This window comes from Misgurnus anguillicaudatus, chromosome 7, assembly GCF_027580225.2.
Source record: "Misgurnus anguillicaudatus chromosome 7, ASM2758022v2, whole genome shotgun sequence".
NCBI lineage: Eukaryota > Metazoa > Chordata > Actinopteri > Cypriniformes > Cobitidae > Misgurnus > Misgurnus anguillicaudatus.
Genome location: NC_073343.2, coordinates 35,106,233 through 35,131,862, shown reverse-complemented (window position 1 = coordinate 35,131,862; position 25,630 = coordinate 35,106,233). Strand labels below are relative to the sequence as shown.

The following is a 25,630-nucleotide window of genomic DNA, read 5'->3' as shown; positions in this document are numbered from 1 at the left end:
CTCTCTCTCTGTATGTGTGTTAGGGCTGTATAACGATTAATCGTGACTAATCATTTGCTGAAAAAGGTTTTTGTTTACATTATAGGTGATACTATCATCAGACATGGGGCCGATAGTGTTAACTTTCATGACGATAGTTGGTGATAGTTATCAAATGAGTTTAACATTGACATGCGCTTTGCGTGCTTTTCCTTGCGTGAGAGGGTTTGTGGGCTTCACTTTGCGTGCGAGAGCTTGTAACGTGCGCGGATTCCTTCTCGCACACACACCTGGACTTGTAATGCATTTGAAGAGTTTTGTTGCAAAACAAGATAACTCCGTTTTTTTTTTTTCAGAAATCTTGTTTTTTGGTTCTGCATTCCAATTAATATAAATTCAACTGCAGTTGGTTTGTTTTTATTTAAGATACAGCTAAGTAGCACCATAAAATTGAATTAAGTCTTATGGGGGGTCCCCATCATGACATAGCAGCAAACCCAAAATTTACAAACATTACTACCTTTGAACCCAAATGTATGATTTATGTAACATCGATACAAGGAAAAGCAATCCAAAATGTACAGACTCAAACTAGATCAGAATTTACCTTCATATTTTATCTGTAATAAAATAAAAATATCTGAGGGGACCCCCCAAGTATAATTTTAACTTCTTATGGGGGTCCGTAATGCCATATGGGGTGTCCAGGATCTCCGCAGGCTCCCATCAATTCGAGCACTGCAGTAGGTACTTAATGAGTTGAAGTAGGCTACCTACTTACTGACCGTTAAACGGTACGGTATAGTATGAATGAGATTCAGACGTACTACATCCACCATGTTGATACATCACATCAAATAAAGTTGCGATAACTTATATTTATTTTCCACGTCTATCATTTGTGTGTTGCATGCTTAGATTGTCCAAAATAGACAAATAAGAAGTGACCTTAATAAATACCCACCCAGTAGTTGTTATACTGTTATTCTATTGGCTAGACTGCGGGCGCAAAGGTGAACCTGGTGGCTCAAAGCAGAAAGCAGAAAATAAACATGGCAGGAGTTAGGGTTAGGAAAACTACAGCGAAGAACTTAAAAAAAATGGTATGCCTAAAAAAATGCAATTTTGGAGTCAAATTGTGCATATATATATATAAATAATTTTTTGTATAGATAGATAGATAGATAGATAGATAGATAGATAGATAGATAGATAGATAGATAGATAGATAGATAGATAGATAGATAAATATATTCCACAGATCATTAGTCAGGATTAATCGATATGCAGCCCTATGTTTTTTTGTATTGTGTGATCTTTATATAAATGCTGTGTGTCTGATTTGTTTATGATTGACAGATTATTCATGGTAATGAGAACATAAAGCAGCGTTACATCGCAGGCAGGAACGTTCTGACTAAAGGCACATCTGAGTGGGTTTCCTTTGACGTTACTGAGACCGTACGTGAATGGCTCATGTACAGAGGTATGTTGTTATTATTATTATCTAATCTTTATTTTACACGGAGAAGCTTTCTGTTGGTCATAGTGGAGAAAACTGATGTCAGACTGTGTGTTTTGTGTTGTTTAGTGAAAAACCCCGGTCTGGAGATCAGCGTTCATTGCCCGTGTCACACATTTAACCCCAATGGTGACATCCTTGGAAATGTCAATGAGGTGCTAGAGGTCAGATTTAATGGTGAGTGAAGAAAAAACTGCTTTTATTTCTACATTTACAAATCATTAATGGACCCAGCAATATTGTTTATGAGTGATACGCATTATTTAGAGATGTATGAAAATGTTTTGCAGGACGGGTATTTAAGTATCGCTTTTTATTAACACATAAAGAATATTTTAAAGCCATATTATATTTTGTTTATTTGTGTGATCTACTGTACTGTGATCACCACCAGCTTCATTGAAAGGTGCAGTGTGTAAATTTTAGCGGCATTGATTGTGAATTGCAACCAATGGCTCAGTCCACTGCTCACCCCTCGCTTTTGAAACGTATAAAGAAGCTACGGTAGCTGCCATCGGACAAACACGTCATCGACGGAGACAACTTAGTAAAAAAAGTTTGTCCGTTAAGGGCTTCTGTAGAAACATGGGGCACAAAATGGCAATTTCCACCTAAGTGGACCCTTGGTGTATGTTGATAAAAACATCTTATTCTAAGGTAATAAAAACAACGGTTCATTATAAAAACGTCTTTATACACCCCTGATGACATAGTTTTGTATATTATTTAGCATGTTTGTCAAGAGATCCTTTTATTACACAATGCACCTTTAAAGAATCATCATTTTGTCTCTTATCAAGATCCAAAAAGAAAATAAATACAAAAATAATCTGCATATAACTGAATGAAATGTCTTCTTTAGGTTAAAATCAGTATTTAATGTGATCACATCTTAAACTCTCTTTTGAGGAAACTTAAGTCCTGAAGACATTACATTCAAATCAGAAAGGACTTTACTTGACTATTACTTATAATTGGATTCAGTTTTTCCATACACAGATTTCCTGTACGTTCTGGTTGTATTGTAATAAAGAGGATGAGAAATAATGACTGTATATATGCTCATTATACCATTGCAAAAACAACAAAACTAATAATGACATGGTGACCTAAGACTTGAGACTAATTACTGTAATTGTTTGACAAGGTATTTTTGTATTGGGCTGCCGAAGGCCACATTTACATTAATACGTTTATGTTTTAAAATGAATGACTTTTGCCATGCATTTTTTTACGCTCATAAACGAAGTCATTCATAAACGCTGAAGACCCTGTTTTAGTTTTTAAGAATTCCAGGGTTTGTTGCAGTGTAGACGAACGTAGATGTAGTCATAAACAAACAGCTGTCTTTAACGTGACAGCGCATAATTTTCAATGTGAAAGTGATTTTATTCAGTTAAACGTAGGTTTTACATAGTGCAACAAACTATTAAAAATCTTTATATCAGATTGTTCTTAACATTGATCCTAATGGAGAAAGTGTCTGTTTTATATTTATGTGAGTATTATTGTGTTTAAATATTGTTTTTATGTTGTTTATGTTTTGTTTCAATTGAATTAGCTTATTACAAAAGACTGACGGTAATTTTAATCGTCATATATAGAAACATAATTTTCAACCACTTGATAAGATTTGTTTGCTTCTTTAAAACGAATTTCGTTTAATATAATTTGTTTCTTAATTTTAATTGGTGTTTTGTTGATAAGTTTTGTGAATATAAATAAATTAGAACATAAAAAGGAAAACATGAATGCATAACAAATACAAACCACTGCAATATGCTTCCAACCTTGAAAAAATGCCAAAACATGGTGAATTATCGTTTGCAATAATGTTGTTGTTGTTGTTGTTGTTGTTTTAATGTGCAAAATCATATTGAGTAAAATCCCGTCTTCAGTGCCCAGAAATTAAATTTGCATGTGCATTCAAAGCTGTTAAACATACATGATGCATGTTACAGACTTGAATATAAATTGTTGTTATATATAAAGTAGTTTACAGTAAAAATGAGATATAAATGAAGTCCCTTATTAAATGTAGAAATGAAAGTAAAGAACTCCATAGAGAAGTGTGAACACAGCTGGACTCACAGTGAAATGAGTTGTGTATGTGTTGTGCTGTAAACCTTGTCTACATGCGTGCGATGCAGAACGGCTCTGTACTGGAGCTCCATCATGAGAATCTGCAGTGTAGTATGGAGTCTCGCTTATGTCTGAGAGCCTCAGGGGTGTCTGAGGTTTTGGGAATGCTGCGGGCACTCAGACGCTTGGCCCTCAATGAAAAGGGGGTGTCCGTATCTCCAGGCAACGTCTCTCCTGGGAGCCGAGCTGTTTTTGCTATCACAGACAGATGAAGTAAGCAGATGGAGCGAGAGCTCAGGATGTGGAGATGTAATCCAGAGGTGCTCTCTTGTGTAAGCTGCTAGCCGATCTCTTTACTCTAATCATCTGAATGTTCCACTGCTGGAAGAGACCACCTGACTTACAAGGACCAATCACAGTTCAGATAGGAAAATCATGTCCTGAAGACGTTCTGTCGAAAAGCTTTGATTATTTTACTGAGAAGCCTGGAGGAGTATACATACGTATGTTAATTCAATGACTAACTTTTTCCTTTTGGATCAGACTGAATCAGGGCGTCGCCCGCTCAGATCACCATTAATGTTGAATAGGATAATGATAAAATTTAAAAATCACATTTGCCTAGTGTATTTTCTTCCTAGAGTAAATAATAAGCTATAATAGCAACACTTTAGTTAAGGACGGTCTGTGAGGCAAGGTCGAATTTTGATTGGTCGCTTGATTGCTCCCCCACCCTAATGACATTATGTAAAATGTCTTGCACTATGGAAAGTAAACACGAAGGCCATGAACATTCCAGAATTTCAAGGTTTTATATTGCATGAACTCATTTGACCATAGACATTTGAAAATGGATTAAAAAGAAAGAAACTTCAGCAACTACCATAATCTCTGGGTCTGATCTCCAAAAAAGCAGTGTGGTGCTAATATGTATATAATAATAAATCGATACGTATTTCTGAAAGAGGGACTTCATAGAACTAAGAAGACATCAGCCCGTTTTTAGGACAGTGAAGTCTGCTTTTTTCAATTTAGATTTGGGCTACTGTTTAAACTGTTTGCACCAGTTGTTGTTTTTTCTGCGGGTTAAAGATGAAATGATTTCGTTGATTAGTTATTGATATTTGGGATAGTTTTGAATGTCCATTCAGATGGTTTTGATACGCAAATCCAGCAACCCTGGCTGTGCGCTTGCGCAGACGTTCAGTTCAGATTCTGTAGTATGTACATGTAAATGAACATTTTAATCAGATTGCAATGTAAACTGTATTGTCGTATCCTTCAATCGGAATAAATTCAGTCGGACTGACAAAATTTTGTGCATGCAAACAGCCACTGAGAGTCCACATTAAAGCACTTCATGATGCTGGATGATCTTTGAGACAAATGGAGATGATCATATAAAGCATTGTATATTATAAATGCAAAGAATACTTGACATGATTTTTGAATTGACATGATACAGAAATTTGTTCCACTTGTGTCATAAATAAGGCTCTTTGTTTAAGTCATTATGATTTTTAATTGCCAGATTTTTTCGCCCCATTCAGACCAGCAGTGACTAGCAGCGGCTGAGCGGTGCGATCTCATTCATTTTAATGAATGTTTGGCGACTTCCGGTGACACGAGCGAGGGTGTCTGTTGGCGACCGAATGGTCGTGTCCAACGATGCGAGAAAATTAAGAAAAGATTCACTGTATGCAATTGATGAGCAATTTTTGAGAGTGACTATCAATGGCAGCAAAGCAGTGGAGTTCACGTCATCCATCTCTCGCCAGTTACTGTAGTGGACGATACTCATTTGTTTATGACAAACAGATTTAGAAATGAGTGACACAAAGCAAGAAAGTCAGTGGTGAGTAGTAAATATGGGGCACATACTGTCAAAATGATTGATGGTGCCCTTTGACCTTAGGGGAGGGGCTAACCTTTGACCTCTGAGGGAGGGGGTGACCTTTTGACCTGCGAGGGAGGGGTGACCTTTGACCGGACCACCCACGTCGTGAACTTTTGACCTCCGGGGAGGGTCTAACCTTTGACCGGACCTCCCACGTCGTGAACTTTTGACCGGGACCACCCACGTCGCGCTGAACTTTTGAACCGACCGCCCACGTAGCATTGAACTTTTAACCGGACCGCCCACGTAGCATTCAACTTTTAACCGGTACGCCCACGTCACGTTGACATGTTTACGTCCGGGGTTATCTCCGGGGCATGTTAAATCATGTCCTCCTACGATAAAACAATAAAAACAGTGTTTACACAAGTGGTCTTCATTAAAACACATTCCATGCACCCATCATAATTTATATAAGGTGGGGCATAATATGTATAATAAAAAGCCAGGGAAATCAGAGTTACAACAATCACAAACATGGATAGGCCATGCAGCTCGCACGGTACTCCAGTGAGTGAATGGTGAAATAGCATGGAGCATCTAGCTATGGCGACGAAAAAATTTAACTTTTAACATGCATTGAAATTTTAACATGCACCATTTTAGAATGCGTGACATCGTTATAATCTGCCATGCTGGCATTAAAATATTGTGAAATCCTCTCATTGATTAGTTTCATTAAACACAATTTTTTATGTGAAATGATCAAATAAATTAAGTGTTCTTTCTTTTCTTTTAAACGTCATCCTGGCTTAAAAGGCTATATTCATGGTGAGAATAAGCTGTAATTATATAAAGTAAGATTAGAAAAGATGTTTAAAATGAACTTTCTCTAATAATCTTAGCACTATGTATGGATACGACTGAAAAAACATGTTCAAAAGTATCAACATAATAAAAAAGGTTTCTCACAGCGGCAGATGAAATACAATCTAAAAGAATAAAGAACAATGAATTCTGTCAAGATGAACATTTTGTAGGATTTTCTCTAGAGAGTAAAAATTGATGTGTAATTTTTAAATGTCCTATTCTGCATTTTGTATAGATGACCTGATTTTCAAAACAGAAGTTATGTTTTTCAAATCAACTGTTCAATACAAAGATATGGTCTTCTGCCACTTACACAGATCGTAGTCCTTAAAGTTGCATTCCTGAGAGCTGCTTCCACTCCGAAGCGTAAATCGTTTTGGCAGTACCCGTGTGAGGACCGAGATATTTTGTTTTTTAACTCGTAAAGCATGTCCAGTCCTCCTGCGATAGCAGGACAGTGTTTATACAAGGGGCCTGCATTAATGCAGCTTGCGTTGCTTTCATCATACTAATAAGTACAGCATAAGTAAAGACAAAAAGACACATATTACAAAACATTGCCTGCCTAAAAACTGAGATGTTTAACTTTAGGTTATTAGTATATTAGGTTTAGTATAGTTTTCAGACTTTCAGAAAGAACTCATCAACTTAAAGAATAAAGCACTTATCAATTACATTTATTTTAATCTCAAAAACTCAAGTTTTCGTCTAGTATTTATTATTGCACCTGAAATACAAGTACCTGAGACATGCTCACACTCCTTAGCCAAAACACTAAAACTTTTAGTGCTTTTGTATTTAATATAATATTTAATAATATTTGACAAATTACTCCATACAAGACAATCAAATTATATACATTCAATGAACACAACATACAAAGTCTAACTTCATCACACGCTTTGATGCACTCATTTCTCTGTCTCTGTTGTTCTCAGTTATCAGTTGTCGGCTATGTAAACGGTGTTTTTTTATTTTTATTTTTATAAAGTGTATTAAACTCACACTACTCTTTACCCAGAATAACATGTACTTCTTTCGTGGTAACAAAGCGAGGTACATGATTTCTTCAATTTATAAAAACACAAGTAAACTTTTTATTGTAAAATAGTCAAATAAAATAGTAAGACTAAAGACATAGGCTAACTGATGATCCTTACATATGAAATACCCGCACAAAATCATCTAGGTATATTCTTAAAGCGACACTGGTTTTATTACACCATAACATAAGAATAATAAATCAGTATATACTATAAAGATTCACTTTGCTATCATTTCCAACTAATGTTGATTTATTGTGTTGTACTCAAAACATCTGAACTTCAGTCAGCTTTTTGGGGGGCTGAGCATTAATTTACTTTTTAAAGATTCCAACATCTAGTTGATTTTTAACCCTTACCTATACGTGTTGCTTGGCTCACTGTAAACCCGGCATGCTTACCGTTATGTTTACCTTTAAATGACAGAGAATATAATAGCACTTACCCCATAAAAACAAAAAAATGTCATCACAGAAAACAGTAACAAACCATCTGGTTAATCGAGTGTTGTAGAACAACGGGTGAAATCTATGTGTTAGTTCAGATTAAAAATACCTCGCTTTATTATATACAGCTCCACAAGGCAAAACAAAGATCTCACGTAGTCCATCATGTTACACCGGCAGTTTGATTATTGCGACCACCGTGTCCTTTAGTGCACTAGGGGCATTATGGGAAATGTAGTCATTTTCACAAGGCGAATCGAACGCTGTATATGTTAAAGGTGCATTGTGTTACTTTTAAAAAGACAAAAATGCTAAATAATATACATAACTATATTATCAGTGGTGTATAAGGAACACATAATGAACTGAATTGTTTCTATTACCTAAGAACGAGCCATTTTCATCTCCATACACCGCTGGTCCCCTTATACGGAAGTCAGCGTCATATCTCTACAGTAGCCCTAAACGTACAAACTCTTCTAAAGAGCACGTTTCTTCCCTACGTTGTCTCAGACGATGACATGTTTGTCGTGCGACAGCTACCATATGGGTTTTAAAATTGAAGAGTGAGTTGTCTGTGGCAATTCACAATCTCACCACTAGATACCGCTAAATTCTACACACACCACCTTTAACTGGCTACTGTTTCCAAGATGCATTACGATCTAAGCCATCGCACTGGGAGAGAGTACATAGTGAGACATATTATTTACCATTTTATTTGTTGTTGTTGACACAATTTAATGTAAAGTGGAAGATCATATTAATTTATAAAAAAAATAACGGCTTAAAGATAACTATTAGGGCTGAAACTAAAAACCCTCATATTAGCTGTGTACATTATGAAACTGATTTTATTTCACCTGTTTTACAAGTTAAGAAAAATTTAAGCGTTAAGCAAGAATTCCTTTTTCTATGGGTGCGTAGAGCAGAGAGAATGATAGAGAAAATACAGGGAAAGACCTTTCCCACTGACACTTTAATATTCTATAGCTTCATAACTCGCACCGATGACTATGTGATGAGGGGCGTGTGAATTGCTGTGTTTAGAGGGGACGGGTCAGGATTTTTAGGTTACAAATCAGAGCCTGAAACTTAGAGCTCTCACACCTCAGATACGACGCTCTGGCATGTTCATTTAGCGGCAAATTTGAAGGCTACTTTCAGGAATTCTCCATTAAATTGTTTAAAGCAAAGTTTTTAACACGGCATAGCTCAACTGTGCAGGATTCAAGGAGTTGCAGACGCTATTTTTGAGGACGGTGCAAGCACGACCGGAAGCTTAACAAAATAAGGGAGAGACTTGTGGACGTACATTGTGTAAAGTTGTCTACGACGCTGCGGATTCTTGAAAGGAGAGAACAAATGTCACTTGAGCGTGATCACAAACGCAAGATGCCGTACGTGTGCGGTCCTCCAGTTTTTAAAGAAATGCTTTCAGAACACTGCAGGAGTGAGCTTGTTAATCTTTTTTATGCGGTAATATCGGCAAATGCTGATGTGTGCTTGCCGCAAAATTACTGCGAAACTGATGCTGAGCGTGTAACCAACCTCAAGAAAAAAACAGATGTCGTGAAAAGTCTGGACAAGTCTTTTGATAAGAAGGTTCAAGTGTCTGTTAACGCCGATGAACCGATCAATGTGTTCATCAAAAAAGCTCTAGATGCTTTGTACGAATGTGGTGATGAGGAGTTTGAAATTGCTAACATCCTCCACATGTCTGCATATGTAATAGATGTATGTGTTGCCGCAGCGACAAAGAAGGACCAAACCAATGTGCGTGAAATTGTTGAAGTTGCTGCTGACTTTATGATCGACAAGGGTCTTGGCACATGCATACACTTTCTATTGTATCTAGACAACATCATAACCTTTGGTGATGATTGAAAACAATGCGAGTTCCTGGGACACCTCGTACACCTGAAAACACATTCACTTTTTTCACGACCTGCCTTTGAACGTTTGAACATGGTCTTTTGGTTTTTCTTCGCCTTCTTTCCATCTCTGGGCTGCTTGTTTGATGGGTTCTGGTTTCAGCTCTTAGAAAGTTCGTGATAAACGTTTGTGTGAAATGTTACCACTACATTCGGTCATTTGGACTTGTAAACATCTTGTTCATACAAAGTGTGACACTTATTATGTTATGTAAAAATAAAAGTGACCTGCATCAGCACCAAAAGCCAAATCCGCATGCATGACCTGATACAAATTTGGTGATTTTGTAACTTAGTGATTTTTACATAGACACGTCAGTTACTTTGCATAACCTGTATAACTCTATGAAACGTGTCCTTCAATAACTGAATCATGCCAACATTTTTACTCAAGACTTTCAATACTTATCAGGACCATTTTAAGCACATTACAATATACCATCATTTATTTACCATTCGTAAAACATGCATAGTTGCAACACTACCATTCAGTTAGACTTTACATTTCTAGACTGTGTTTTTTCTCAAAGGTTGCTTATATTTACAGACAACACACCACACCCAAGTGCATCCCAACAATGGCAAACAGGAACACCAACGCTCGCAAACAAGTGTAGTTAAGCACTTTGATTTTTGACATAATTCACAGAAAGCAACAGTGAATCATCAAAACGTTGCTAGTTTTTTAGTTTCCGAAAGTATACATTTTTTACTTATCACACTGGTCCTCGCAAACAAACCAGGAACGTTATTCATCTGAACACTTTCACCAGACCTATGTCTTTGCTGTTTTTATTTAGACAATCTTTTGTTTTCATAGTTTTGATCTGTTCCTGTCAACTTTCTTCTGTATATCTTTCTCAGATTTCATAAACCTTTGAAACCTTTGTCTTAATGCCATCAATGTATTTATTACTTATCCGTTATTTGCTATACTTTATGTCATATTTTTTAGTTTACACCATTCATTTTTATAGAAAGTTTCAGAAACTCACATTTACACGGAATTATGATACATTTTACTTTTAATTGTGCCCAAGAGTGAGTGCTGGTTTAACAGGGGTAAACTGTAATCATGCCACAATCCTGAAGGTTTATAATCCAAACAAGAGCCCTTCAACACCTCAAACACTATACTGATTTCGTTTAACTGAAAACTGTAAAATGATGTACAGACGAGTTCAAATTATAAAAACAGTAGTAAGAAAACTAATAATGTTTAACTAGTACAATCGTCACTTATAGTTTTGGCATATCATGATGATATGATGTTTCATCTTTCAGGTGTTTGTTGGAGTATTTTGGCACAACTGTTTATTCCAATCTTTAATCAGCCATACATGGCAAAAGTTTTTTGTTTTGGTTTATTTTAGTTTAACTCATCACACTAATTTATGCAAACAGAAATTGTCAGATTTCACGTTTTCAGGATTCAAGTGCACAATACATTGCGATTACTGTCTCAACTCGTTCTCTGATTTATCTAGAATATCTACAAAGTAACGATTGTTAAGATCTACATGCACAGAGTGTTTGCTCTGGTCTCATAAAAACAACCATTTACACTCAAAACCTATGGCTTCTCTGTCTTAATGTCATCAATTTATTATTTTGTCTACATCATCATCAAAATGTTTCACTATAAGAGTGTGCAAGCTGTTTTGCTTCGGTCTGGATTTTTATAGAAAGCTTCAGAAAATGTCGGGGTGCTAACATTTACAAGAATGATGAAGCATTTTACCTTTAAATGGTCCAAAGAGTATGCGTTGGTGTACAAGTACTATCTTTGTTGCAACCATCAAGAATGTTATATTCGTAACAAGAATTATATCAAACATATGTTGCGCGTGTTCTAAACGATGATATTGCAGAGAAACTATTCAAAAGAGAACCAACTTTAACGTAAATTGTATATGGCCCCACGATTTTAAAAAACAGCAAGCTGTACCCAGTGTTTCTAACAAACAGTTATAATCACATCACAAGCCTAAATGTTTAGAAACATAAATCTTTTTGAAGACCTCACACGATAGTGATTTCATCTATCTGGAAAACTTTTAAAAAATATACGCACATGAGCTCAAATAGTAAAAACAGTTGCAAGATATACTATTAATGCTCAACTAGTACATTGTATAAACTGTTAGTTTGTATAAATGACATGTCGCGTTTGTAGGGGTTGTTGACGTATTTTAGACGCAAGTTGTTTATTCTAATCTTTAAACAATTGTGTATGACAAAAGTTGTTCTGACTGAACTGACATTAAGAAACGGTACTGAAATGCTAACTTCAACACAATATAGATGTTTTTAATCTATTGGTACCGATTTTAAATGTGTCCAAACTATTTCAACCATTACTAAGTTGTAGATGTTTGCATCTTAATTTACAAGGTTTTTAACAAACAAACACACGTTCCTGTTTTGTCTTGCTCTGTTTCATAGCATTGCAACTGCATACTTAGGTACACCGCATTATGCTGAAAGGATTACTAAGTTAAAGCTAAACAATCTTTGTTATGCTGTGGACGTTTGGCGTGTATTTTCTGTGGAGTTGATGAATTTGCATGTTCGGGCATTGCATTTTTCCTATGTTTGCTGTATCACGGTGGAGGTTTTGGTGGGTGGATCTGGGGCGCGCTTCGCTGTGTTGCTGTGTTCCCTTGGTCGTCTGGCGGCAGTTTTCGGGAGATTGCCAGCGTGTGTGGTGTGCTGGCTGTCGGGGGATCTGAGATGTACTTTATTGTTTTCTGAGGTAATTAAAAAGTTAACTATCTAACACTTAACTGCACAATAACTTAAGCGATAAAGAGTTTGACAAATGTTACTTAACCTATAGAAACGAAACCAACTGAATTACAAAGTCACTGACATAAAGTTTACACTTACAAAGAAAACAAATCACGCAGATGTTTAAAGTGAAGTTGTTCCACCCAGAGAGGTATGTCCCTTAACTCCAGGACTCATATCTCCGCCTACCTATTGCGTGCGTTAAAACGGTTCAAGTTTGGATCATTCAACGCATTCGCTTAACAAGTTTCAAGAAACTATGGACTCCTACTGCTACACCAACACATTCGCGCTACCCACACCAGAGCATTATGAGGATGAGAGAACCTACAGCTGGACCTGCGCCCTCAAGAAGGCCCATGCAATGCCTAGTGCCAATGCGTCCCCTGCAAAGCCTGATGGAGGTCCATCACCCTACAACAACACCCTTTGTACGGCTCCAGTGATGCCTGATGATGTTCCAATGGAACTGTGTCCTCAAGAAGGACCCTGCAATGCCTGCTGACAACTCATGGGTGGATGAGTTCTGCATGGATCTGTGGTACAGCACCCTGACTTTCCTCACAACTCAGTATGGCTGCACTGTAACAACAGTCTGCGCAATACACTTTGCGAGTATCGATTCCACAGACTGATAGTTTCAAGATCATAAAAGCAAGCGTCGTGATACTTCTGTTGCAACTTGTTGACAAAAAGCTAAAGGCGCTCTGTAGCATCTGTGAAAACTCTTACCTATGTGGTTTGTGTGTGTTTTTACAATATCAAATAATGATCAGACTGCTGTTTGTGAAATTATTGATCCGACGGATGCTTACATTCTCGAGAAAAACGTTGTGATGTGTATACATTTCTAAGCTACATTGGTGACATATGATGTATTTCTTTTACTTGCTGAGAAATAAAATCTTGTTTCACTTTAAACATCTGCGTGATTTGTTTTCTTTGTAAGTGTAAACTTTATGTCAGTGACTTTGTAATTCAGTTGGTTTCGTTTCTATAGGTTAAGTAACATTTGTCAAACTCTTTATCGCTTAAGTTATTGTGCAGTTAAGTGTTAGATAGTTAACTTTTTAATTACTTCAGAAAATAATAAAGTACATCTCAGATCCCCTGACAGTTAGCACATCATACATGTTGGTAATCTCTTGAAAATTGTTGCTAGACGATTAAGGGAACACAGCAACACAGCGAAGTGTGTTTTAGATTTACTTACTAAAACCTTCACCGTGATACAGTAAATACAGGAAAAATGCAATGTCCGAACATGCAAATTCATCAATTCCACAGAAAATACACGCCAAACGTCCACAGCATAACAAAGATTGTTTAGCTTTAACTTAGTAATCCTTTCAGCATAATGCGGTGTACCTAAGTATGCAGTTGCAATGCTATGAAACAGAGCAAGACAAAACAGGAACGTGTGTTTGTTTGTTAAAAACCTTGTAAATTAAGATGCAAACATCTACAACTTAGTAATGGTTGAAATAGTTTGGACACATTTAAAATCGGTACCAATAGATTAAAAACATCTATATTGTGTTGAAGTTAGCATTTCAGTACCGTTTCTTAATGTCAGTTCAGTCAGAACAACTTTTGTCATACACAATTGTTTAAAGACTAGAACAAACAACTTGCGTCCAAAACACGTCAACAACCCCCACAAACGCGACATGTCATTTGTACAGGCTAGCAGTTTGTGCGGTGTGCTAGTTGAGCATTGGTGGTGTATCTTGCGGCTGTTTTTGCTGTTTGGGCTCATGTGCGTATATTTTTTAAAAGTTTCCCAGATAGATGAAACCACCACCGTGTGAGGTCTTCAAAAAGATTTATGTTTCTAAACATTTAGGCTTGTGATGTGATTATAACTGTTTGTTGGAGGCACTGGGTGCAGCTTGCTGTTTTTTGGAGTCGTGGGGCCATATACAATTTGCGTTGGAGTTGGTTCTCTTTTGAGTGGTTTCTCTGCGGTGTCGTCGTTTGGAGCACGCGCAGCATGTGTTTGATGTGGTTCTTGTTTCGAGTGTAATGTTCTTGATGGTTGCAACAAAGATAGTACTTGTACACCAACGCATACTCTTTGGACCATTTAAAGGTAAAATGCTTCATCGTTCTTGTGGATGTTGGCGCCCCGGCATTTTCTGAGGCTTTCTATAAAAATCTAGACCGAAGTAAAACAGTTTGCACACTCTTATAGTGAAACATTTTGATGATGATGTAGACAAAATAATAAATTGATGACATTAAGACAGAGAAGCCATAGGTTTTGAGTGTAAATGGTTGTTTTTATGAGACCAGAGCAAACACCCCGCGCATGAAGATCTTAACAATCGTTACTTTGTAGATATTCTAGATAAATCAGAGAACGAGTTGAGACAGTAATCGCAATGTGTTGTGCACTTGAATCCTGAAAACGTGAAATCTGACAATTTCTGTTTGCATAAATTAGTGTGATGAGTTAAACTAAAATAAACCAAAACAAAAAACTTTTGCCATGTATGGCTGATTAAAGATTGGAATAAACAGTTGTGCCAAAATACTTCAACAAACACCTGAAAGATGAAACATCATATCATCATCATATGACAAAACTATAAGTGACGATTGTACTAGTAAAACATTATTAGTTTTCTTACTACTGTTTTTACAATTTGAACTCGTCTGTACATCATTTTACAGTTTTCAGTTAAACGAAATCAGTATAGTGTTTGAGGTGTTGAAGGGCTCTTGTTTGGATTATAAACCTTCAGGATTGTGGCATGATTACAGTTTACCCCTGTTAAACCAGCACTCACTCTTGGGCACAATTAAAAGTAAAATGTATCATAATTCCGTGTAAATGTGAGTTTCTGAAACTTTCTATAAAAATGAATGGTGTAAACTAAAAAATATGACATAAAGTATAGCAAATAACGGATAAGTAATAAATACATTGATGGCATTAAGACAAAGGTTTCAAAGGTTTATGAAATCTGAGAAAGATATACAGAAGAAAGTTGACAGGAACAGATCAAAACTATGAAAACAAAAGATTGTCTAAATAAAAACAGCAAAGACATAGGTCTGGTGAAAGTGTTCAGATGAATAACGTTCCTGGTTTGTTTGCGAGGACCAGTGTGATAAGTAAAAAATGTATACTTTCGGAAACTAAAAAACTAGCAACGTTTTGATGATTCACTGTTGCTTTCTGTGAATTATGTCAAAAATCAAAGTGCTTAACTACACTTGTTTGCAAACGTTGGTATTCCTGTTTGCCATTGTTAAGATACACTTAGGTGTAGTGTGTTGTCTGTAAATATAAGCAACCTTTGAGAAAAAACACAGTCTAGAAATGTAAAGTCTAACTGAATGGTAGTGTTGCAACTATGCATGTTTTACGAATGGTAAATAAATGATGGTATATTGTAATGTGCTTAAAATGGTCCTGATAAGTATTGAAAGTCTTGAGTAAAAATGTTGGCATGATTCAGTTATTGAAGGACACGTTTCATAGAGTTATACAGGTTATGCAAAGTAACTGACGTGTCTATGTAAAAATCACTAAGTTACAAAATCACCAAATTTGTATCAGGTCATGCATACGGATTTAGCTTTTCATACTGATGCAAGTCACTTTTATTTTTACATAACATAATAAGTGTCACACTTTGTATGAACAAGATGTTTACAAGTCCAAATGACCGAATGTAGTGGTAACATTTCACACAAACGTTTATCACGAACTTTCTAAGAGCTGAAACCAGAACTTATCAAATAAGCAGCCTAGAGATGGAAAGAAGGTGAAGAAAAATTAAAAGACCATGTTCAAATGTTTAAAGGTAGGTCGTGAAAAAAAGTGAATGTGTTTTCAGGTGTACGAGGTGTCCCAGGAACTTGCATTGTTTTCAATCATCACCAAAGGTTATGATGTTGTCTAGATACAATAGAAAGTGTATGCATGTGCCAAGACCCTTGTCGATCATAAAGTCAGCAGCAACTTCAACAATTTCACGCACATTGGTTTGGTCCTTCTTTGTCGCTACGGCAACACATACATCTATTACATATGCAGACATGTGGAGGATGTTAGCAATTTCAAACTCCTCATCACCATATTCGTACAAAGCATCTAGAGCTTTTTTGATGAACACATTGATCGGTTCATCGGCGTTAACAGACACTTGAACCTTCTTATCAAAAGACTTGTCCAGACTTTTCACGACATCTGTTTTTTTCTTGAGGTTGGTTACACGCTCAGCATCAGTTTCGCAGTAATTTTGCGGCAAGCACACATCAGCATTTGCCGATATTACCGCATAAAAAAGATTAACAAGCTCACTCCTGCAGTGTTCTGAAAGCATTTCTTTAAAAACTGGAGGACCGCACACGTACGGCATCTTGCGTTTGTGATCACGCTCAAGTGACATTTGTTCTCTCCTTTCAAGAATCCGCAGCGTCGTAGACAACTTTACACAATGTACGTCCACAAGTCTCTCCCTTATTTTGTTAAGCTTCCGGTCGTGCTTGCACCGTCCTCAAAAATAGCGTCTGCAACTCCTTGAATCCTGCACAGTTGAGCTATGCCGTGTTAAAAACTTTGCTTTAAACAATTTAATGGAGAATTCCTGAAAGTAGCCTTCAAATTTGCCGCTAAATGAACATGCCAGAGCGTCGTATCTGAGGTGTGAGAGCTCTAAGTTTCAGGCTCTGATTTGTAACCTAAAAATCCTGACCCGTCCCCTCTAAACACAGCAATTCACACGCCCCTCATCACATAGTCATCGGTGCGAGTTATGAAGCTATAGAATATTAAAGTGTCAGTGGGAAAGGTCTTTCCCTGTATTTTCTCTATCATTCTCTCTGCTCTACGCACCCATAGAAAAAGGAATTCTTGCTTAACGCTTAAATTTTTCTTAACTTGTAAAACAGGTGAAATAAAATCAGTTTCATAATGTACACAGCTAATATGAGGGTTTTTAGTTTCAGCCCTAATAGTTATCTTTAAGCCGTTATTTTTTTTATAGATTAATAGGATCTTCCACTTTACATTGAATTGTGTCAACAACAACAAATAAAATGGTAAATAATATGTCTCACTATGTACTCTCTCTCTCCCAGTGCGATGGCTTAGATCGTAATGCATCTTGGAAACAGTGGCCAGTTGGGGGTGGTGTGTGTGGAATTTGGCGGTGTCTGGTGGTGGGATTGTGGGTTGCCGCGGACAGCTCGCTCTTCAATTTTAAAACCCATATGGTAGCTGTCGCACGACAAACATGTCATCGTCTGAGACAACGTAGGGAAGAAACGTGCTCTTTAGAAGAGTTTGTACGTTTAGGGCTACTGTAGAGATATGACGCTGACTTCCGTATAAGGGGACCAGCGGTGTATGGAGATGAAAATGGCTCGTTCTTAGGTAATAGAAACAATTCAGTTCATTATGTGTTCCTTATACACCACTGATAATATAGTTATGTATATTATTTAGCATTTTTGTCTTTTTAAAAGTAACACAATGCACCTTTAACATATACAGCGTTCGATTCGCCTTGTGAAAATGACTACATTTCCCATAATGCCTCTAGTGCACTAAAGGACACGGTGGTCACAATAATCAAACTGCCGGTGTAACATGATGGACTACGTGAGATCTTTGTTTTGCCTTGTGGAGCTGTATATAATAAAGCGAGGTATTTTTAATCTGAACTAACACATAGATTTCACCCGTTGTTCTACAACACTCGATTAACCAGATGGTTTGTTACTGTTTTCTGTGATGACATTTTTTTGTTTTTATGGGGTAAGTGCTATTATATTCTCTGTCATTTAAAGGTAAACATAACGGTAAGCATGCCGGGTTTACAGTGAGCCAAGCAACACGTATAGGTAAGGGTTAAAAATCAACTAGATGTTGGAATCTTTAAAAAGTAAATTAATGCTCAGCCCCCCAAAAAGCTGACTGAAGTTCAGATGTTTTGAGTACAACACAATAAATCAACATTAGTTGGAAATGATAGCAAAGTGAATCTTTATAGTATATACTGATTTATTATTCTTATGTTATGGTGTAATAAAACCAGTGTCGCTTTAAGAATATACCTAGATGATTTTGTGCGGGTATTTCATATGTAAGGATCATCAGTTAGCCTATGTCTTTAGTCTTACTATTTTATTTGACTATTTTACAATAAAAAGTTTACTTGTGTTTTTATAAATTGAAGAAATCATGTACCTCGCTTTGTCACCACGGAAGAAGTACATGTTATTCTGGGTAAAGAGTAGTGTGAGTTTAATACACTTTATAAAAAAAATAAAAATAAAAAAACACCGTTTACATAGCCGACAACTGATAACTGAGAACAACAGAGACAGAGAAATGAGTGCATCAAAGCGTGTGATGAAGTTAGACTTTGTATGTTGTGTTCATTGAATGTATATAATTTGATTGTCTTGTATGGAGTAATTTGTCAAATATTATTAAATATTATATTAAATACAAAAGCACTAAAAGTTTTAGTGTTTTGGCTAAGGAGTGTGAGCATGTCTCAGGTACTTGTATTTCAGGTGCAATAATAAATACTAGACGAAAACTTGAGTTTTTGAGATTAAAATAAATGTAATTGATAAGTGCTTTATTCTTTAAGTTGATGAGTTCTTTCTGAAAGTCTGAAAACTATACTAAACCTAATATACTAATAACCTAAAGTTAAACATCTCAGTTTTTAGGCAGGCAATGTTTTGTAATATGTGTCTTTTTGTCTTTACTTATGCTGTACTTATTAGTATGATGAAAGCAACGCAAGCTGCATTAATGCAGGCCCCTTGTATAAACACTGTCTTGCTATCGCAGGAGGACTGGACATGCTTTACGAGTTAAAAAACAAAATATCTCGGTCCTCACACGGGTACAGCCAAAACGATTTACGCTTCGGAGTGGAAGCATCTCTCAGGAATGCAACTTCAAGGACTACGATCTGTGTAAGTGGCAGAAGACCATATCTTTGTATTGAACAGTTGATTTGAAAAACATAATTTCTGTTTTGAAAATCAGGTCATCTATACAAAATGCAGAATAGGACATTTAAAAATTACACATCAATTTTTACTCTCTAGAGAAAATCCTACAAAATGTTCATCTTGACAGAATTGATAGTTCTTTATTCTTTTAGATTGTATTTCATCCCCCGCTGTGAGAAACCTTTTTTATTATGTTGATACTTTTGAACATGTTTTTTCAGTCGTATCCATACATAGTGCTAAGATTATTAGAGAAAGTTCATTTTAAACATCTTTTCTAATCTTACTTTATATAATTACAGCTTATTCTCACCATGAATATAGCCTTTTAAGCCAGGATGACGTTTAAAAGAAAAGAAAGAACACTTAATTTATTTGATCATTTCACATAAAAAATTGTGTTTAATGAAACTAATCAATGAGAGGATTTCACAATATTTTAATGCCAGCATGGCAGATTATAACGATGTCACGCATTCTAAAATGGTGCATGTTAAAATTTCAATGCATGTTAAAAGTTAAATTTTTTCGTCGCCATAGCTAGATGCTCCATGCTATTTCACCATTCACTCACTGGAGTACCGTGCGAGCTGCATGGCCTATCCATGTTTGTGATTGTTGTAACTCTGATTTCCCTGGCTTTTTATTATACATATTATGCCCCACCTTATATAAATTATGATGGGTGCATGGAATGTGTTTTAATGAAGACCACTTGTGTAAACACTGTTTTTATTGTTTTATCGTAGGAGGACATGATTTAACATGCCCCGGAGATAACCCCGGTCGTAAACATGTCAACGTGACGTGGGCGTACCGGTTAAAAGTTCAACGCGACGTGGGCGGTCCGGTTAAAAGTTCAGAGCAGCGTGGGCGGTCGGTTCAAAAGTTCAACGCTACGTGGGCGGTCCGGTCAAAAGTTCACGACGTGGGAGGTCCGGTCAAAGGTTCACGACGTGGGTGGTCCGGTCAAAAGTTCACGACGTGGGTGGTCCGGTCAAAGGTCACCCCTCCCTCGCAGGTCAAAAGGTCAGCCCCTCCCCTGAGGTCAAAGGTTAGCCCCTCCCCTGAGGTCAAAGGGCACCATCAATCATTTTGACAGTATGTGCCCCATATTTACTACTGTGGTGGTCTCAACAAGGTGTTATCACTCATCATTTGCATACAGTGAAAAGCCCATCCGGTCACCAGCGGTCTCTTTCGCTCGTGTTGCCAAGCTTCCATTGAAATGGGTGGGATCGTGTCGCTCTGCTATTGCTGGTTGCTGGCGGTCTGAATGGAGCGTTATTGTCTGACTGACAATCTGTGTGCTAAAAAGAGCCTAAGAGTTCCTAAAATCATGATTGACTATTGAAAACACTGAACTGAAAGACGTTTCTCTGCCGTTAAACTGATGAGAATGAACATATGTACAGCATACAGAGTTGACTGTCGTTTTGTTTGAATGGAAATCTTGGACAGATGTTGGAATGTAAGACAGCAGCTCGTGTGTTTGTTCAGCGTTCAGTACGGCTCACGGGCTTCTGATCTGTCCTCAGGGATCGATGTTGACTACGAAGACCGCCGGGAAAATGATCCCCTTAAAAAGAGCAAAAAGGAACAACTGCTTCCTCATCTGATTCTGATGATGTTGCCTCCGCACCGTCTGGATGTGATGCCTTCATCTAGAAGACGGAAACGTGCCCTAGACACCAACTACTGCTTCTCGTAAGAGTCTTCCTGCACCTCATGTAACACCTGCCCTAAAATGCATTATAACTGAACCTAAAGCTGCCTTAAAGCTCCCATAACACACACTGTTTCTGCTCATCTCATGTTAGTCTTATAGAGTAGTTTAACATCCCTCATATCTCCCAAGAGTCTTTAGCTTTATCAGATTTATAAAAAACAGATCAGCTCTAGCGATTGTTTCCGGAAAAGCACGAAGTCCCAGAGGCGTCCAGCGGGAGGAGCTAGTCAAACATTATCTCTGGATAACTTATGATTCACTACATGTTTGTGTGGTTTACATTATATGCACTTTCACGCCAATTGCCAACAAAACACAGAAATGTAATGCATTTTTACTTACCACCTGCGACTCATGACCCGGTTCAGACCGCCCCATTTCAACGTAATCCAGCGTTAAACAAACACACACGCACAACTCTGTAGTTTCTCGTTTTCACGCTAAATGACATGTGGGCGTGCTTTTCTGGGGGAAATGCCCATAAAAGGAATATGGGGTCACTGATATGTAACGGGTACCCATGAAAAATCTTCGGAAACTTGTAGGAAAGAGGAGGCTTGAGTTTGACCCAGAAATACTCTGTCACAAGCTCTGCTTTTTTGACACATTTGAGGATTACAACTCTTTAACTTTGTTAATAAGTCAGAAGAATGCATGAAATAGCTTTACCCCCCCCCCAAGCTTCAGTCGCAAAGCCGATTATATGTTAAACAATAAGTACTGCTGCATTTCTTCAATATTCATCTTATACCTACACAAGTGGCTCACTAACCTGAGATAAAAGCTGAAATAATCACTTGGACGTGAAGCATGCTTTGTGAACGTGTTTACATGTTGTACATTTTGTCTTTAGGCCATTGTACAAAAATCCAACTCCACATTCCAATAAGGAGCAGCACATTGCATTCATCTGAAGAGATTTGCCCTGGTTGAATGAATCTTTTAATTGGCACCTGACGGCTCCGGTGTTGGGGAGGGCTTCACATCGCATTGCAAGTTTAGATTTGTCCCACTTATCAAATGCGAGATGCCTGCTTACTGTAGCTCGTGGCTCTGTTAGCACTCAACACCTGGGCAAGATCCAGAAGAGATAAATGACACACCCTACACAGGAATTTCTCTGAAGACTATCTGATGCCTTTATAAGATCATACAGGGACAACATGAAAGTCTAAAGAATATCCATCTAACATGAATCAAAAGTGGGGTTATGAAGGGAAAGATTGAGAAACTGACAGCTTTTCTTTTCCTTTCAGAAACTATGAGGAAAACTGCTGCGTTCGTAAGTTATACATCGACTTCCGGCAGGACTTGGGTTGGAGGTGGATTCATGAGCCAAAAGGGTATCATGCCAACTTCTGCTCGGGGCCGTGTCCGTACCTACGCAGCTCGGACGCCACATACAGCACGGTGAGCTTGACCGGTCACACAGGCTTTTCTCATAACTCAGCATCCCTTCACATTCAGTGTAAATGTTTTGTGTCCCTGTGTGAGGAAATAATAATGAAGTTGTCATTAGCTGGGTTTTCATCCAAACATGAAGCCAATCTTTTTAAAATTGGCAAAAAAAAAAGAAAAACAAACAAATGCAAATTAGGCGTGTTTAAATCAAGTTGTTTGAGCAAATAACGCTGGTATTAATAACCTAGTAACCAACAGTGAATAAAACAAGGCACGCATGGAAAATTAAGACAGGACTGCATTTTTGTTACGATTAAGCAGCTTGTAATTGCAGAAGTTCTGATGCAGGTACTGCGACAATATCGACCCTGTTTGTGGGAACAACGTCAGTCGATGCATGCGACAGCGCTGAGCCCCGTATGTGGGAACGACAACGTCAGTCGATGCATGCGACGCCGCCGAGCCCTGTATGTGGGATTGACAAAGTCAGTTGATGCATGCGCCAGCGAATGACAACGTCAGTCGATGCATGCGACACCGCCGAGCCCCGTATGCGAGAACGACAACTTCAGTCGATGCATGCGACACCGCTGAGCCCCGTATATGGGAATAACAACGTCAGTCAATGCATGCGCCAGCGCCGAGCCCCGTATGTGGGAACGACAACGTCAGTCGATGCATCCGACGCTGCCGAGCCCTGTATGTGGGATTGACAAAGTCAGTTGATGCATGCGCCGAGCCCCGTACGTGGGAACGACAACGTCAGTCGGTGCATGCGACGCTGCCGAGCCCGTATGCGAGAACGACAACTTCAGTCGATGCATGCGACACCGCTGAGCCCCGTATGTGGGAACGACAACGTCAGTCGTTGCATGCGACGCCGCCGAGCCCTGTATGTGGGAACGACAAAGTCAGTCGATGCATGCACCAGCACCGAGCCCCGTATGTTAGAACAAACGTCAGTCGATGCATGCGAAGGCGCCGAGCCCCGTACGTGGGAACAAAACGTCAGTCGATGCATACAACGCCGGCGAGCCCCCGTACGTGGGAACGACAATGTCAGTCGATGCATGCGACGCAGCCGAGCCCCGTATGTGAGAACGACAACATCAGTCGATGCATGCGACGCCGCCGAGCCCTGTATGTGGGAACGCCAAAGTCAGTTGATGCATACGACGCCGCCGAGCCCCATTTGTGGGAACGACAACGTCAGTCAATGCATAAAACGCCGTCGAGCCCCGTACGTGGGAACGACAATGTCAGTCGATGCATACGACGCCGCCGAGCCCTGTATGTGGGAACGCCAAAGTCAGTTGATGCATACGACGCCGCCGAGCCCCATTTGTGGGAACGACAATGTCAGTCGATGCATGCGCCAGCACCGAGCCCCGTATGTGAGAACGACAACATCAGTCGATGCATGCGACACCGCCGAGCCCTGTATGTTGGAACAACAAAGTCAGTCGATGCATGCTCCAGGGAATGACAACGTCAGTCGATGCATGCGACACCGCTGAGCCCCGTATGTGGGAATAACAACGTCAGTCAATGCATGCGCCAGCACCGAGCCCCGTATGTGGGAACGACAACGTCAGTCGATGCATGCGACGGCGCAGAGCCCCATATGTGGGAACATCTGTCGATGCATGCGACAACGCCAAGCCCCGTATGTGGGAACAACCTCTGTCGATGCATGCAACGGCGCCGAACCCCATATGTGGGAACGACAACGTCAGTTTATGCATGCGACAACGCCAAGCCCCGTATGTGGGAACAACCTCTGTCGATGCATGCGACAGCACCAAGCCCTGTATATGGTAAACACCAGTGTCATCTGAAACAGCTAGATGATCAGTCACGTGGGTTTAATGTTCACTATGTCAGAATTTATTCAAATTTATGCGTTTCCACCTTCCATCATTCGCTTTTACTCTTTTTAGCACAAGTCAAATTAAGGGATTTTTATTCGAAATCTAGTGTTTCCATCACTCGTTTCTGATGTGATACTTAAGATGTGCATAAAATCGTGGTGGTGGTAACCCAGCTACTAGTAGATGAAGTAATGATCTGCTGACTCTTCTCTCTGTATAGGTGCTGACTCTGTACAACACGCTGAACCCCGAGGCGTCGGCTTCTCCCTGCTGTGTTCCTCAGGACCTGGAGCCCCTGACCATCCTCTATTACGTGGGCCGAACACCTAAAGTAGAGCAGCTCTCTAACATGATCGTCAAATCCTGCAAGTGTAGCTGAGGGCTTCTGAGACCCCGGCATCGACCCGACCCCGGCGTGGGTTTAACACTCAAGGGCGCAGGGCAAACAAACTGAAAATACCTCCGTTCTCACCCTGAAGTGATCCAGTAGACTTCTCTCTAAGCACTACCTGTCCACAGTAAAGATGACTTTAGGTTGAGGTCTGAAGTGACTTTGTGTGTCGATTTTCCAGCATTTTAATCAGACTCTGGGCATTTCTAACATTGACTAACAGCACAAATCCTCAGAAGACATCAGCTGAGCTCAGAGAAGATTCTGCCCATGGATCCACAGTAAACTGACTAAAGGCTGATGAGAAGCCATACGATGTGTTTTTGTATAAAAATGTTTCAGTGTAATTCATTTGTGCACGTTGTTCCGCCGGAGCGAACGCTTCGATGTTTGTATCACAATAATCGAGACACTGTTTGTCTAACACGACGTTACAGATCATTTGAATACAGACATGCTGGAAAGAAATCGATGACTCGGTTATGTTTACCTCTGTTTCACAGCAGAAGTTTTAGGAATTTTTAGTTCTTCAAAAGAAGCCGACATTTGTTGAAAATGATGTATGATGATAGATCACAAACTGCTAATGTTTTTACTGCTATTACTCTTGAAAACACTTTTTTTATTAAAACATAGTCTTTGACAAAATAACGGTTTGTTGTACATTTCTGAGCTGACACAACTTTGTGGTTTTTCACATCAGTAAATGTCTTCAATCATTTAAACTACTAACACAAGTCAATGT

General features: G+C 38.6%; 1 protein-coding gene across 2 annotated transcripts in view; it reads left to right on the top strand.

The window, feature by feature from the left end:
- The window catches only part of tgfb3 (transforming growth factor, beta 3), a 38,091-nt gene extending 12,555 nt beyond the window's left edge, over positions 1-25,536 (top strand). The window contains exons 3-7 of one of the 2 annotated variants that reach the window (XM_055173142.2): positions 1,339-1,465; positions 1,571-1,678; positions 21,032-21,200; positions 22,479-22,632; positions 24,715-25,536. In XM_055173142.2, the coding sequence (XP_055029117.1) occupies positions 1,339-1,465; positions 1,571-1,678; positions 21,032-21,200; positions 22,479-22,632; positions 24,715-24,873 (717 nt within the window). In that variant the 3' untranslated portion in view covers positions 24,874-25,536. Of the gene's footprint in view, positions 1-1,338; positions 1,466-1,570; positions 1,679-21,031; positions 21,201-22,075; positions 22,449-22,478; positions 22,633-24,714 lie in introns of those variants that run through there. The other variant, XM_055173143.2, reaches the window with a different exon arrangement.
- Positions 25,537-25,630: the final 94 nt, after the last annotated feature.